Below are 16,944 nucleotides of genomic sequence, written 5' to 3'. Positions count from 1 at the left end.
TAATTTTCTGAAAGAAAATCCACCAGGCTGTGGGAAGGCTTTGAGGAGAATTAGAGGTGACCCAGGTAGGACCAGCAGCTTTCCTTCCTCTCTGCCCCTCTGAGGATGAATATTGATTTGAAACACATTCTAACAGTCTCTTAGGGCACATCTGAGGATTTTTTTCCTCCAGGACAGGCTGAAGTTCTCAGAGTATCACCACTAGTTCCTTATTCTGAGGGGAAAAAGAGAGTTGGTTCTTTGCACTTCTGGATTAGTCAGAGCAGCCAGGGTTGACAAGGTGTAATTGCTGCTTCAGTCGAGAGGGAAGGTGATGCCTCTGTTGTTCTGAAGTTCATTAGGAAACTCTCCTGTGATCTAAAGCTCTTCATTTTAGACAAGCAATTGCTCCTGAGTGATAAGAGCCTTTCAGAGGCTTCATGTTGGCTTAGGAAAAATAAAAGAAAGGAAGGAAGAAGGTTTGGGAAGGAAGGAAGGAAGGAAGGAAGGAAGGAAGGAAGGAAGGAAGGAAGGAAGGAAGGAAGGAAGGAAGGAAGGAAGGAAGGAAGGAAGGAAGGAAGGAAGGAAGGAAGGAAGGAAGGAAGGAAGGAAGGAAGGAAGGAAGGAAGGAAGGAAGGAAGGAAGGAAGGAAGGAAGGAAGGAAGGAAGGAAGGAAGGAAGGAAGGAAGGAAGGAAGGAAGGAAGGAAGGAAGGAAGGAAGGAAGGAAGGAAGGAAGGAAGGAAGGAAGGAAGGAAGGAAGGAAGGAAGGAAGGAAGGAAGGAAGGAAGGAAGGAAGGAAGGAAGGAAGGAAGGAAGGAAGGAAGGAAGGAAGGTTGGTTGAAGCCAGAAGCCATTCCTTAGTCTCTTCTCAGCTGCACAATGTTGGTTTGCCAGAGCTGGACACACCACTGGCCATTCCCTCTCCTCCTTTATCTCCAGCAACAACAAAGTCCCAACCTGGGCTCCCACTGTGGCAAAAATCATTATTTTCACTGATAGTCTCTTTAATATATCCAAACACCTTTTTTATTTCTATTTTTTTTAAATTTAATTCAGATTTCTCTTGGTGCTGAATTGTTTATTTTACTGAACCCTCCTCAGTTACTCACAAATTCTGATTTTTGGTTTTGGTGGCAACTCCTTCAGGACCCATCACTGGGCCAAGTTCTCTTGGTTTGTGCCTTGCATGAAATTCAGCAATTCTCTTGAAGTCAGTTAAGTAAATCTTGGAGTTTCTGTTGGTATCAATGAAATAAAAACCTCCCTGGTGTGATCATAGAGCTCATTATGTCCCCACCAAAATGGAGATCTGGCTGTCCAGTTTCTTTATTTTAGTATTCACTTATTATGATTTAACTGAAGAATAAGATTTTTCCCCCTATTCATGAATATATAATGACAGCAGGCATGACTAATTTTAAAAATTATTTTATATATAATAGACATATAACATATAATATATATAAATATTATATATAATATATATTATATATATAATATATGTATAAATATTTTAATATATATTATATATATAATATATGTATAAATATTTTTATATAATATATATATTATATAATATATATAAAAATATGCTTGTGCAGCAATCAGAGCAATGGACTTTCACCCTTAGAGATCTGAGCACTCATCAGTTGAACAAGTAACTAAAACTGAAGTGAATTATGTGGGCAAATCCTTCACATTTTCGGAAGGTGGATCTTTGTGAGTCATAAACACTTAAGAAATGAAAAAATTCTGTTCCCAGTGTAACTGAACAATAGAAATAATATTTTTTTTATGTGCTGCAACACCTGCTCATCCTCCTTGTGCTCCTGCTGCCAGAAACTTCAAACTTCAACTCTTTTTGCCTCTTCTGAGCCCGTTGGCATCAGTGGTTTGGATGCTGCGAAATAATTTGAAATTATTTTGTGTGATCACACCCTTGAATTCTTTTTAATAATGATTGTTATTGATATTGGATAGGAACAGAATTATTTTATAATAAATTCCTTTATCTATATCCCCGCAGAAACAAACCCTTGTTTTATACTGTCAAGGCAACTTAGACACACACGTTTTCATATTTTAATCATAGAATCATAGAATGGATTGGGTTGGAAAAGCCCTCCAAGATCATCAAGTCCAACCCTTGGGCCAACTCCAGACCCTTTACCAGATCATGGCACTCAGTGCCACGGCCAAGCTCAGCTGAAAAATCTCCAGGGATGGGGAATCCACCCCCTCTCTGGGCAGCCCATTCCAATCCCTGAGCACTCTCTCTGCAAAGGAGTTTTTTCTGCTCTCCAACTTCAATTTCCCCTGGCAGAGCTTGAGCCCATCGTGCCCCCTTGTCCTATTGCTGAGTGCCTGGGAGAAGAGACCAACCCCCAGCTGGCCAGAACTTCCCTTCAGGCAGTTCCAGACAGTGCTGAGGTCACCTCTGAGCCTCCTCTTCTCCAGGCTAAACAGCCCCAGCTCCCTCAGCCTCTCCCCACAGCACTTGTGCTCCAGTCCCTTCTCCAGCCTCGTTGCTCTTCTCTGGCCCCGCTCCAGCCCCTCAATCTCTTGCCTCAACTCAGGGGCCCAGAACTGAACACAACACTCAAGGTGTGGCCTCCCCAAGGCAGAGTCCAGGGGAAGGGTCACTGCCCTGGGCCTGCTGGCCACGCTACTTTGGATCCAGGCCAGGATCCCCTTGGCCTTCTTGGCCACCTGGGCACACTGGTGGCTCCTCTTGAGCTTCCTGTCCCTCAGTCCCCCCAGGTCCCTCTGCCTGGCTGCTCTCCAGCCACTCTGTGCCCAGCCTGGAGCGCTGCAGGGGGTTGGGGTGGCCAAAGGGCAGGACCTGCACTTGGCCTTGTTGAACCTCATCCCATTGGAATCAGCCCATCCCTCCAGCCTGTCCAGATCCCTCTGCAGAGCCCTCCTGCCTTCCAGCAGGTCGACACTCCCTCCCAACTTGGTGTCATCAGCAAATTTGCTGCTGATGGACTCAGTCCCCTCATCTCTCAAGTCTATCTAGATCCCTCTGCAGTAATTAGAAAATTTAAAATGTTTTACTGTTTTTTGGTCACAAACATTTTAGAACTAATAATTTTTTCCTCCTTTAACTGCTGTAATAACATCACTCTTTGACCTTATTGCCTCTCTGGATGGTTTATTTTGTGATGGCCTCGTCCGAACGAGCAGACGCGTGTGTAAAATAATGTGTAAAATGTCTAATAATTGGAGGTAAATCAGCAGAATTTGAGGAAAATAGAGAAGGAGAAACCCCAAAATATGATGCTCACCTGATCTCTTGTGTCTTTGAAGGCAGGACTGGGCACACAGAGGCCGTTCGGGTGGTTTATCAGCCCCAAAACATCAGCTTCGAGCAACTGCTCAAGGTCTTCTGGGAGAGCCACGACCCGACACAAGGTAGAGCGATGAGCGCGCCAGGATTTAATTAGCTTCCTAATTACAGCTGGGATAATTAGTGCTGGAGCTGCGTGGAAGAGATGAACCTTGAAATCGCAGCGGAGCTCCAGAATGGGATTGCAGACATTTATTGACAGAGAAAGGCAGAGCAGAGGGAGCTCTGGGGGCACCTCCTCCCTCGCAGCTGCTGCGCTGGGAAATTCCCACAGAGGGGCTCGGGGGACAGCGGGAAAGCCTTTCAGCTTGGAACGGGACAACTTCCTTGGGAAGAGCTCTTGTCTCTTAAATTAACGTGTGTTTCTTTGCAGCTGCAAAACTTCTGGGTTATTTTATTTTATTTATTTTATTTTATTTTATTTTATTTTATTTTATTTTATTTTATTTTATTTTATTTTGATTTATTTTATTTTATTTTATTTTATTTTATTTTATTTTATTTTATTTTATTTTATTTTATTTTATTTTATTTTATTTTATTTTATTTTATTTTGATTTATTTTATTTTATTTTATTTTATTTTGATTTATTTTACTTTATTTTATTTCAATTTATTTTGATTTATTTTGATTTATTTTATTTTATTTATTTTATTTTATCTATTTTATTTTGATTTATCTTATCTATTTTGCTTTATTTTATTTTATCTATTTTACTTTATTTTATTTTAAATTCTATTTTATTTTTATTCAATTTTCTATTTTATTGTACTCTGTTTTGTTTTATTATATTTTATTTTATCTTATTTTATGTATTTTATTTTACTCTATTTTATTTTTTAATTCTATTCTGGTTTTCAATTCTATTTTATTTTTAATTCTGTTTCATTTTATATTCAATTTTCTATTCTAGTCTATTCTATTCTGGTTTGGTATATTTTATTTTATTTTATTTTATATTTTATTTTAATTTTTTAATATATTTTATTATTTTATTTTTTTTCCAATTCTGTTTTAATTTTAATTCTTTTTTTGTTCTATTTTCTATTTTATTCGGTTTTATTTTGTTGTATTTTATTTTATCTTTTTTTTTTTATTTTATTTTTTAATTCTATTTTATTTTAATTCTATTTTCTATTCTATTATATTCTACTCTATTCTATCCTGATTTGACTTGGTTTTTTTATTTTATTTTTTTAATTTTATTTATTTTATTTTATTTTATTTTATTTTATTTTATTTTATTTTATTTTATTTTATTTTATTTTATTTTAGTCTATTATATTCTCTTCCATTGTTTTATTTTCTTGTATATTCTTTTATTTTATTCTATTTTATTTTTTAATTCCATTTTATTTTTATTCTATTTTCTATCCTATTCTGTTTTGTTTTCTTCCATTCTATTCTATTCTATTCTATTCTATTCTATTCTATTCTATTCTATTCTATTCTTCTATTCTGTTCTGTTCTATTCTATTCTATTCTAGTCTAGTCTAGTCTAGTCTAGTCTAGTCTATTCTAGTCTATTCTTCTATTCTGTTCTATTCTATTCTATTCTATTCTATTATTTTCTTTAATTTTCTTGTATTTTATTTTCTTGTATTTTATTTTCTTGTATTTTATTTTCTTTTCTTGTATTTTATTTTCTTGTATTTTATTTTCTTTTCTTGTATTTTCTTTTCTTGTATTTTATTTTATTTTATTTTATTTTATTTTTATTTTATTTTATTTTATTTTTTATTTCTCATTTTCTTGCATATTATTATTTCCTTTTATTGCTTCCTTTTGTTTTATAATTTAATTTATTTTATTTTATTTTAAGAATTCCATTTCATTTTCTTTCCGCCAATCATAAAAATGTCAGACTTTCCCTTTATTTCAGTGGGTACTGAATATATCTCATGATTAGAAAAAGGCAACAACAAGAGGTAAGAGATGCTGTGTAGAGGCATCAGTGGGTCACTCCACCCATTTGCCTTATTCAAACCTTTTAATTGAATTTCCCTTTCTTGGAAAGGGCTTTGTGGTGACATTTCTGTGCAAACAGAAACGGGAAACTGTGTGGAGGAAACATTTTGCCTGTTTCTGTCCCTCCAATCAACATCATCCTTTGTTCCACTTCCCAGAAATGCTGCACACACAGCAACTCACTGTGGTATTTTTAAAGATTGTGCCACTTGCTCCGGCATCTGGGGACAAAAAACCTGCAGGTGACACCTTCCAAATGGGATGCCATTCCTGGGGAAGCAGGAATTGTTGTGGAGAAGTGTCTTCCAGCGAGCCCAGAGCTCAAGGCAGGGGCAAAAGTGGTTGTTGCTGGAGAGCAGCCAGGCAGAGGGACCTGGGGGGACTGAGGGACAGGGAGCTCAAGAGGAGCCACCAGTGTGCCCAGGTGGCCAAGAAGGCCAAGGGGATCCTGGCCTGGATCCAAAGTAGCGTGGCCAGCAGGCCCAGGGCAGTGACCCTTCCCCTGGACTCTGCCTTGGGGAGGCCACACCTTGAGTGTTGTGTTCAGTTCTGGGCCCCTGAGTTGAGGCAAGAGATTGAGGGGCTGGAGCGGGGCCAGAGAAGAGCAACGAGGCTGGAGAAGGGAGTGGAGCACAAGTGCTGTGGGGAGAGGCTGAGGGAGCTGGGGGTGTTTAGCCTGGAGAAGAGGAGGCTCAGAGGTGACCTCAGCACTGTCTGGAACTGCCTGAAGGGAAGTTCTGGCCAGGTGGGGGTTGGTCTCTTCTCCCAGGCACTCAGCAATAGGACAAGGGGGCACGATGGGCTCAAGCTCTGCCAGGGGAAATTGAAGTTGGAGATGAGAAGAAACTTGTTTGCAGAGAGTGCTCAGGGATTGGAATGGGCTGCCCAGAGAGGGGGTGGATTCCCCATCCCTGGAGGTTTTTCAACTGAGCTTGGCCGTGGCACTGAGTGCCATGATCTGGTAAAGGGACTGGAGTTGGCCCAAGGGTTGGACTTGGTGATCTCGGAGGTCTTTTCCAACCCAATCCATTCTATGATTCTGTGAACTCTTTTTGATGTGGAAAGGTCCTCAGTTGGAGGTGTGGGAGCTGCTTTCAGGGTCAGGAAAACCAGAACGTCCTGTGCAATTCCTGCCTTGCCATCTCAGGGATCGTATGGAATTAGAGCTGGGGATTCCAAGACGGGCAGGAGAAGGACATGGAGCGCAGAAAACTGCATTGGTGGTGGGAATAGTCACGTTCTACCAGTTAAAGAGACATAGCACAGTGCCAGAACAGGTTCAGGAGGGGTGTTGGGGAAAAGTCCTTCCCCCAGAGAGTGCTGGACCCTGAATAGGCTCCCCATGGAATGGGCACTTCCCAAACCTGCCAGAGCTCCAGGAGAATTTGGACAACGGGATGGGGTGGGATTGTTGGGTGTCTGTGCAGGGCCAGGAGTTGGATTTGATGATCCTTTCCAACTCAGAATATTCCATAATTCCATGAACACCATGACCAAGTAACACTTGTAGGGACCTGACGGTAACTTGACAACCCCACCCCTGACAAACCAGGACAAGCTCCAGTATGGAAAAGTTCTACTTTAGAATCAAATACCTTCCCATCTCTCAGTGTAATTAAACCTTGGAGTCTTTTCTCCTCATCCTTTTGAGTCTTTGAGAGGAGATAATTTATCATTTTAAAAGAGGTGCTTGATTGGAGTCAGGAGGAGAAATTCTGTGTCTGTCAAGGGCAGTGGCCCATACTGGTGATTTATGAGCCTCCCTTCCCAACCCCTTCCCTGATATCTGTGTTCAGGGAGGGGGTGGAGTCCCCATCCCCGGAGGTGTCCAAGAAATGACTGGACGTGGCACTCAGTGCTCTGGACTGGGTGAAAAGGTGGGAATCAGCCACAGGTTGGACCTGATGATCTCAGAGGTCTTTTCCAACCTCGATCCTTCTTTGCTTCTGTGATTTTCTTCTCTGTTCAAGATCTTTGCAAAGCTCATCCCATCCCCACCACCGTTCTTGTTTTGAGGAAAACTTAAACCACAAGGTCCCAGTGCCAAATTTCTTAGCCCTGTAAGACAGAGGTGGGATGTTTATCTACCCCTTCAAATTTGAGCCAGATCTTTAAGGTGAAAATGTTTCTTTGCTTCCATTTGTACCTACTCCCTGCTTTTAGCTGGATTTGGGAAAGGTGGTTTGATGGGAAGGCACTGAAGGTGAGAGTTCCCTCTCTGACTCAGGAGATTTGTCAAAAAAACCCCTTTCACTCAAAAGCATAAAAGCTTTGTCTGTTTTCTCTTTTTGGGATAACACCATTTCATCCCTTCCACCTCCAACAGAGATAATGCACCAGTCTGATTGTTCTGATGTCGTTAAACATCCAATCTGTACATTCTGGTGCAGATAAAGACCTCTCAAATATCAGCCTGGTTGGTACCAAGTTGCAAAAGAGCACGGACTGGCAGCCCCATCATTCACTGTTGTGTGAGTGCATTAATATTCAGAAGTTCCTGCTTTCCAAGCAGTTGGCCTTTAAGATGAGAGTGACACCTCTCTGGGACTGGGGTTGTCTCTGGGAGGCAGCCTGGCTCTTGTTTCATGGACCTCTTGAGTCTGAGCAGTGCACAGAAGTCAATTGAAAAGCAAGAACCTTTGATCAAGTCAAAACAGCCTCAGAGTTGAAAGAGATTCTCCCAGATGAGCATTTCCTAAGCGTGGGGCCCTGCTAAAGTCCTCTTGACTATTAATTTAGGCTCTGTTTTATAATTCATTAGAATTGGGATCCTGAAAACAGCAGCAAACAACCCCGTGACTTGTGCCAAGTGGCATATGGTTGTCATCTCTGCTCAGTGCTCTGAGCAGCATTCCTGCCCTCCCAGGAACCACCTTATCTACAAGAGGATTGCCCTGGGTAACTCTCTTAGTGCTCTGAGGTGGTTGATTCTTTGTCAGGAGAATGAACTTGATATGCTGAAAATACAGCAAAAAAATCTTATGATAATCACTTTGTGGGTAATTTTATTTTGCTGAAGTTTCTAGATAGAATCATAGAATCATAGAATGGATTGGGTTGGAAAAGCCCTCCGAGATCATCAAGTCCAACCCTTGGTCCAACTCCAGTCCCTTTACCAGATCATGGCACTCAGTGCCACGGCCAAGCTCAGCTGAAAAACCTCCAGGGATGGGGAATCCACCCCCTCTCTGGGCAGCCCATTCCAATCCCTGAGCACTCTCTCTGCAAAGAATTTCTTCCTGATCTCCAACTTCAATTCCCCCTGGCAGAGCTTGAACCCCCCTTGTCCTATTGCTGAGTGCCTGGGAGAAGAGACCAACCCCCAGCTGGCCAGAACTTCCCTTCAGGTAGTTCTAGATGTGTAGGGCAGGGTCTGTATTACCTGGTTTTTGCACTGATGGGGCCAATCCTCAGAGTTTTCCAGGTTTTTTAAGACAGAAGCTTGGCTGCCTCCTTAAAATTCCACCCTGGCAATGTCTCTGCTGGCACCTCCTTGTTGCCTGTCCCTCGTTGCCTGTCCCCAGCCTGCATTTCACCATTGCTGTGAACTAATCTTTGACATCACTGTTGGAGAAAAGGGCAATTTTCTCCTCTCTCCTTGACTTCCCACAGGGTCCAACCTCTCTGTGTGGACACTGACAATGACAAAGTCCTCTGCTCAAGCTGAAAATCACCCCTGCAGGAATGGGAATGAAAGAGGATTTTTAGCCAGGATTTAAATCATAGAATCATAGAATCATAGAATCGATTGGGTTGGAAAAGACCTCCAAGATCATCGAGTCCAACCCTTGGTCCAACTCTAGTTCATTTACTAGATCATGGCACTCAGTGCCACGTCCAATCTGCATTTAAAGATCTCTAGGGATGGTGAATCCACCACCTCTCCGGGCAGCCCATTCCAATGCCTGATTACTCTCTCTGTAAAAAATTTTTTTCTGATATCCAACTTAAATTTCCCCTGGCAGAGCTTGAGCCCATCGTGCCCCCTTGTTCTATTGCTGAGTGCCTGGGAGAAGAGACCAGCCCCCACCTGGCTATAACTTCCCTTCAGGTAGTTCTAGACAGTGATGAGGTCACCTCTGAGCCTCCTCTTCTCCAGGCTAAACACCCCCAGCTCCCTCAGCCTCTCCCCATAGGGCTTGTGCTCCAGTCCCTTCACCAGCCTTGTTGCTCTTCTCTGGCCCCGCTCCAGCATCTCAATATCCTTTCTGAACTGAGGGGCCCAGAACTGAACACAGTACTCAAGGTGTGGCCTCACCAATGCAGAGTACAGGGGAAGGGTCACTGCCCTGGGCCTGCTGGCCACGCTATTTTTGATACAGGACAGGATCCCATTGGCCTTCTTGGCCACCTGGGCACACTGTTGACTCATGTTGAGCTTCCTGTCAATTAGTACTCCAAGGTCCCTCTGCCTGGCTGCTCTCCAGCCACTCTGTGCCCAGCCTGTAGCGCTGCGTGGGGTTGTTCTGGCCAAAGTGCAGGACCCGGCACTTGGCCTTGTTGAACTTCATCCCATTGGAATCAGCCCATCTCTCAAGTCTATCCAGATCCCTCTGCAGAGCCCTCCTGCCTTCCAGGTATCATCATCAGGAGTGTGACTGTAGATGGGCCCACCCTGCTGGAATCAGCCCTGGCCTGAAGGGAGGAGCCACTTCCAAACCCCACTGTGCTTATGTTCAGGGAGGAACTTGTCATATTGAATCTGATCAGAAAGTTTGGCCACTCTTTGGGGGGTGTCAGAAACTGTTCCTCCAAACCTTTGGAAAAATCAGTCTGATGTCAGAGGAGTGTGTTTGTCGTGGTGCAAATGTGACTCCTGGAAAGCATCTCTGTCCAGGATTCTGCTGACCCTGCAGGAAGTTCTTTGTGTGTCCAAGATTTCAGCCCAGCTCAAGAAGGTTCAAAGAAAGTCTCCTTGTTGCTTTCATTGGCTGGGCAGAAGTCAAGCAGATGACAGAACTTATTTATCTTTAGAGCAACCTGGCCCAGTGGAAGCTGTCCCTGCCCATGGCAAAGGGTGGAACAAGATGTTTAAGGGTCCCTTCCAACCCAAATCATTCCAGGATTCTCTGAGAATGTGTTTGGGAGAAATGAAAAATCCTTTTCCTCCTTTAACTCTTTTCTTTCTACAGATGCTTTTATTGGTAGTTCTTCTCCTCATGTTCATCAAGAGCACCCAAACCTTCCCAGCCCTTAAGAAATAACTTAAGTAAAACTGTTTTGTACAAATCCTGTCCTTTTTCATTCCTTCTGGCTCTCTCTTTGGATTTTTGAATTAGTGGCAGGAGCTGAGAGGAGTTTTGGCCAGTGAAGGACAAAGCCAGCCATGGCCAGGAGTTTTTGAGGAAATAGAATCACAGACTATTCTGAGTTGGAAGGGACCCACAAGGATCATCAAGTCCAACTCAAGTCAATGGCCCACACAGGGAATTGAACCCATGATCTTGGCGTTATTACAACCAAGTTTTAACCAACTGAGCTAATCTCAGGGTCTTGTGGCCTTCTTGATTCTTTATGACTACACAGAGAACCAAAGCCACCGTGGGCAATCCCATTCCCCCCTCCTGTCATGGAGGAATCCTCATCTTGCCTGTGTTGGTTCAGGACATGTAAGCAGCACTGCTGTTTTTCCACCAGTTGAGGACCATCTGTCCTACAACAAACTCATCACCTGCCAGATCCGTTCACAACCTCTCTCGGTCCATATGTCTTGTGCATCCACGATGAAGAGAAGATGTACAAGCCATTTCTCCTCCCTGTGACCTTCCAACCACGCTGGCATTTGGCCTTGGTGCTGAGGCAGGAGTTCTCCACGTTAATATCTGGTTTGTGTTGTGCTCACCCACTTCAGTCGCAGAGGGGATGTTTATTTCTCACCAGCTTTGAAGGACTGTCCTTTTTTTAGACATTGCATAAGGAGTCTATCATCTGCAAATAATTAAAATTAGACACTGGAAATGACATTGTATTGCTAATGAGCAGATGTGTCTACTTATACCAGGAGAAGAACAGCTGTACACAGAAAAAAGGCTGCAGAGACCCTCAAGCAGCATTATGGATTCTGCTACAGGCCTGGAACTTCATTTAGAGATTAAAGGAGGAAAAAAGCCCAATCTCTCCCTGTAAAACATATCCATTTTTTATCTTTCTCCTTTACATTTCTGTAACTTGCTCCCCTTTATAATTTGGATGGAATTTGCAAGCCTGAGATTAAAGCACCTTTGTGGTGGGTTTCAAAAAGAGCCTTGATGGTTTCAGCATCATTACAAGGTGTAACCAAACCCAGCAGAAATACAAACTCCATTGTCACCAGGCATATTAAATATATTCAAAACAGAATTAGCAGCCCCTCAGGGAGCCATTCTTGGTCCAATACTCTTCAATATTTTCATTAATGGCTTGGAGAGGCTGATAATTAAATCAGTGGCAAAGACATTGCTGGGAGGTTCCTGAAGGAAGCAACTAAAACACAGCTCTGTGTTGATAAATTAACAAAAGCCATGGAAATGGATGTGCTGAGACACAATAACAATAAATGTGCTTTGGTTCGTGCAGGTTTCAATGTTCAGCTGTGCCCTGAGTTGGTTGGTAGGAGAAAGTGTCTTCTGTTGTGTTCAGGTTCTTCAAATTCCTGCTCTTTCCAATGATATATCAGTGATAGGACAGCTGACTGATGTCAACCCATCCCAACAGCAATTAGTCCCTTGGCCATAATCACCTCCAAAATCCCTGTGGTCATAGAATCACAGAATCAGTTGGACTGGAAGAGACTTCCGAGATCATCCAGTCCAACCCTTGATACAACCCCACTGTGATCACCAGATCATGGCACTCAGTGCCACGTCCAGTCTCACCTTAAAAACCTCCAGGGATGGGGAATTCACCCCCTCTCTGGGCAGCCCATTCCAATCCCTGAGCACTCTCTCTGCAAAGGAGTTTTTTCTGCTCTCCAACTTCAATTTCCCCTGGCAGAGCTTGAGCCCATCGTGCCCCCTTGTCCTATTGCTGAGTGCCTGGGAGAAGAGACCAACCCCCACCTGGCCACAACTTTCCTTCAGGCAGTTCCAGACAGTGCTGAGGTCACCTCTGAGCCTCCTCTTCTCCAGGCTGAACACCCCCAGCTCCCTCAGCCTCTCCCCACAGCACTTGTGCTCCAGTCCCTTCTCCAGCCTCGTTGCTCTTCTCTGGTCCCACTCCAGCCCCTCAATCTCTTGCCTCAACTGAGGGCCCCAGAACTGAACACAACACTCAAGGTGTGGCTTCCCCAAGGCAGAGTCCAGGGGAAGGGTCACTGCCCTGGGCCTGCTGGCCACGCTATTTTGGATCCAGGCCAGGATCCCCTTGGCCTTCTTGGCCACCTGGGCACACTGGTGGCTCCTCTTGAGCTTCCTGTCCCTCAGTCCCCCCAGGTCCCTCTGCCTGGCTGCTCTCCAGCCACTCTGTGCCCAGCCTGGAGCGCTGCAGGGGGTTGGGGTGGCCAAAGGGCAGGACCTGCACTTGGCCTTGTTGAACTTCATCCCAGTGGAATCAGCCCATCTCTCCAGCCTGTCCAGGTCCCTCTGCAGAGCCCTCCTGCCTTCCAGCAGCTCGACACTCCCTCCCAACTTGGTGTCATCAGCAAATTTGCTGCTGATGGACTCAATCCCCTCATCTAAATCATCAATAAAGGTGTTAAACAAACCTGGGCTGTTGAAAAGTCAGTAGTAAAGTCTCGGCCAGCGATGCTGACCCAGTCCTGCACTTTAAAGATGCAAATTCACTTCTTTTATGAACCAAAATATCTCATTGTTCCCATTCTTTGTGTTTCTCCAGAACTAAACATGCATTAAAAATAAATAGGTGTGATTAGGCTGCTTTGGGGCCCCAGGAATTTTAGCTGGCGTGACCTAATTTGCATGTTAGATTCTTCTTACGCATGTAAATTAAAATAGACTTTTTCTGACCTACATTTCCAGTTTGGGAGATGCTGTTTTCCTCTGCATCTTTTTTAATGAAGGAGATTATTAAGGTGGTTGCTGAGATGGCTGAATTTTTTGCACTGTGAAGTGGTGCTGAATCAATTCTGGCTCAAGGGCAAAAGTCCTTTGAGGCTCTTGAGTTCTTACCTTTAAACTACTTTTGGGTTGTTTGGTTTAGATCTGACAAGGATGTGTCAACCAGTTCCCCAGAACTACTAAAAATTACTTTTATCTTTCAGTATTGTGAAGGTCAGTAATCAAATAGCTCCTTGAGGATGAGGAAATGGTTTCTTGAAGATGAGATGGGGCCCTGAATGAGTGGAAAGTGTCCCTATCCATGGCAGGGGGTTGGAATGAGATGGTCTTCAAAGGTCCTTCCACCCCAAACCATTCCATGATTCCACGAAGCCGATGTGGTGGGAATAACAACATCCAGATTTTCATGGGTGTTCACAGAATTAGAAAAGAGCAACCTTAGAAAGTCTCTTTCAGCAGAAATTTCTGAGAGACTGTCCCCAACTCAAGCAACAGACAAAGTCAAAACAAAGTGATACCAAAGATTCTTTTCTCCCTCAAATAACCCACCAGTGAATTTACCGTACTTGGCTCTGGAAATCTCAGGCACTGAAGCGTGGCTTCATTAATCACAGTTTATGGTGATTATTAGCAGGCTTTTAATCTTTGTTTTCGTGTATAATTAGGTACAAGGGGTCAGAGCTGACTCTCTTCTGAGCACCAATATTTCCAGTGACTGACTGTTCCTCTCCTCTGCAATTTCCTCGTGCATATTTATAATGGTCTGTGCTGTGTGTCCCTCGAGCTCGTCTGCTGATAAAGGCAAATGACAACACTGGTGTTTTGGTTATCACTAATTACTTTTATTACTGTTGCAACAGCACCTGGTGGATCATAGTAGGCTTGGCTTGCCAGTGCTAACACGTGTCTACATTGAGGCAAGGGACCAGTGAGCAGCAGATACACCAGGAGGAAGGAGAAGACATGGGAAGAAAACAGCAGAGACGTGTGTGATTCCATAGTCCCCCTGACCTGAATTGTTGTGTTTCTTCATGATGGTTTTTCACATGATCAGTTGTTGTGCTGGTTTAAAGGTGAACCAGCAGGAGAAATGAACCCAACACAAAAGGGATTCTAAGTCAGAGTTACAGTTTAATACCAATATTCCAATCAATGCAATGGCCCAAAGAGCAATTGGGTTTAACCCCCAAAGCCCAGCAGTGTAACCCACCCCCTGGGGCACAAACACAGGGGGGTTTGGTGGCCCCTGTGCTGAGCCCCACGTGGTTCCCCCGAGGCCAAAGGCAAAGGAAGGGACAAAGCTGTTGGTGCAGATGATGGCACAGTCTGGGAGAGAGGGGTGGGCTCCTCCTGTGCAGGGTCTGCTCCTCCTCTGGATGCCAGGAGTGGTGCCAGAGGTGGCCAAAGGCCAAGATTGCATCCGCTGAGGTTTGGGTGGGAGCCCTCAGTGCCTCCCCCAGGGCAGGGAGTTCCAGCCTGGGGGATGTGACTGTGTGAGCCAGGGGGGATTTTGGACTGGTTGGTGGCCCCTGAGCAGAGCTGAGCCCTGAGGTGGGTGTGGAGGTGCCAAGGAGTCCCTGGAGGGGAGTTGTCCCAGCTCTTCTCTGCCAGGCTTCTTTCCCAGCCAGCTCCCAGGCTGAGGGGTGGGGTGTGCCCTGGGGAGCTGCTGCCAATGGGCCATTGTTGCCAGTTGGTGGGCAATGGCTGGAGGGTGGAGAATGCCCAGCTTTGGTCACCCCCACCCAGTGACAGACTGGGACAGTTGTTTTCCAGGCTCACAGCACAGCTAATCCATGAAGAGAACAGGCCACGAGGGCCCAGTTCAGATGCCCAAATGTCTTTTGCCATGTCAGATGCTTTGGTGCATTAGACCAGTTTCCAGCTGTGCCATAGGAAATGTGGGGTTCTTTTTGCCCTGAGGCCTGTCCTCCAGTCTCTCCAGACATCTCTGCTCTGTGCAGTTTGAAGACTATCAAGATCAGATTTGTCTGACCAGCATTGACACATCAGGTGGGATGAAGTCTGAGCTAAATCCACCTCAATTTAGATGTTTCCATAGGCATGGAGGGTCTCAGTTCCATGGTTGTCAGTAGAGATCAACACACTTGTGTTGCCCCAAATGAGGCCTCTCTGTTTGGGCAGCTTTTGGTTGCCTAAACCTGGAAGCTCAGTTCCTGTGCAACAAGAAATACTGACCAAACTTTCACTTCCTCCCCATGTTCAGAGACTCACGGAATGGTCTGAGTTGGAAGGGACCTTGAAGATCATCCACTCCCACCTCCTGCCATGGGCAGGGACACCTCCTGCTAGCCCAGGTTGCTCCAAGCCCTGTCCAGCCTGACCTTGGACACTCCCAGGAATCCAGGGGCAGTCACAGCTTCTCTGGGAATTCCAGCCCAGCCCCTCCCCACCCTCCCAGCCAGCAATTCCTTCCCAATATCCCCTTTCCCAGCCCTGCCCTCTGGCACTGGGAAGCCATTCCCTGTGTCCTGTCCCTCCAGCCCTTGGCCCCAGTCCCTCTCCAGCATTCCTGGATCCCCTCCAGGCTCTGCAAGGGGCTCTCAGGTCTCCCTGGATCTTTCTCCTCTTCAGGTGACCCCCCAGCTCTCCCAGCCTGGCTCTAAAGGGGCTCCAGCCCTGGAGCATCTCCGGGGCCTCCTCTGGACTCTCTCCTGCAGGTCAAAGTTCATCCAGCCCTGAGAGAAATTTTTAAGAGAAGACACTTCTAAAACAGCCTTATCTCTGTTTATGACAGGGAAAAAAATCTAGAAACTTATCTATAACTTTTGAATAAAGTGAAGTCAACTTTGATCCAAGTAGAATTCCCCTACAGTAAGTTTAGTGCCATTAAGGATGATTTATGTTTTTAATTCACTGTTCTATTCACCTGGTAAATATGTATTTTTAGTTAATAATTAGAAATGGATTCTAATTCCTGCCTGGCAGTGGCAGTTAATACTTGAGCTTTTGGATACTCATCAAAACCAACCTGTGGGTTTTTCTGTGGGCTCAGGTAGATCATGAACTTCCTTCAAGGGTCAAAGAACATTCAAAGAGCATTTAAGGAATGTTATATCAGAATAAATTAATAAATAGCAAAGTATGAAGGGAACTCTTCTCTCAAACCAAGTCTTCCTTGAGACCTTCCAGTTTTTAAAAATATTTACATTGTTGGGAGAAGCAATATTGCTTATGGAACATGAATGGGTTGGAAAGGACCTTAAAGATCATCTTAAAGATCATCTTCTCTTTCCAAAAGAAGACCAAAAATAGAGTTTCCTCTTTGATATTGTATATATTGAAAACCTCCTGAAGCTTTTGCTCTGTTGACAGTACAAAAAGTTTTCTTTAATATGTACAAGCTCATGAAGGTGTTTTAACCTTGTGGAGAAACTCTTTTGGATTTCATTTATCCTTCCTGCACCTTGAAAACCATCAAGAACTCTCAAGCCACAGCCCCGTAACGAACTTCTCTCCTATTAACATTTTTCTCCTTTAATCATGTGCTCTAAAGAGTTTTACTTTCCCCTGGCAACTTTTAAGCTGTATGGATGTAATCATTAGAGTGAGTGATGACATCAAGCCAGGGTGACATGGAGCAATTGATTTTTACTGAATAATTCTATGATGAGCTGCAAGAAGGGAGTTTTTA

At 44.3% G+C, this 16,944-nt stretch overlaps 1 protein-coding gene across 4 annotated transcripts in view; it reads left to right on the top strand.

Annotated features, from left to right (window-relative positions):
* MSRA (methionine sulfoxide reductase A) overlaps positions 1-16,944 on the top strand; it is a 277,850-nt gene that overhangs the window by 147,183 nt on the left and 113,723 nt on the right. For all 4 annotated transcript variants that reach the window (XM_071547605.1, XM_071547604.1, XM_071547607.1 and 1 more), the window contains one exon: positions 3,290-3,394. In XM_071547605.1, coding sequence (XP_071403706.1) covers positions 3,290-3,394 — 105 coding nt within the window. The remainder of the gene's footprint in view (positions 1-3,289; positions 3,395-16,944) is intronic.

Source organism: Pithys albifrons, chromosome 2 (genome assembly GCF_047495875.1).
Source record: "Pithys albifrons albifrons isolate INPA30051 chromosome 2, PitAlb_v1, whole genome shotgun sequence".
Classification (NCBI taxonomy): domain Eukaryota; kingdom Metazoa; phylum Chordata; class Aves; order Passeriformes; family Thamnophilidae; genus Pithys; species Pithys albifrons.
Note: the sequence above shows the minus strand (reverse complement) of the source record. Positions and strands in the feature narration are given on the sequence as shown.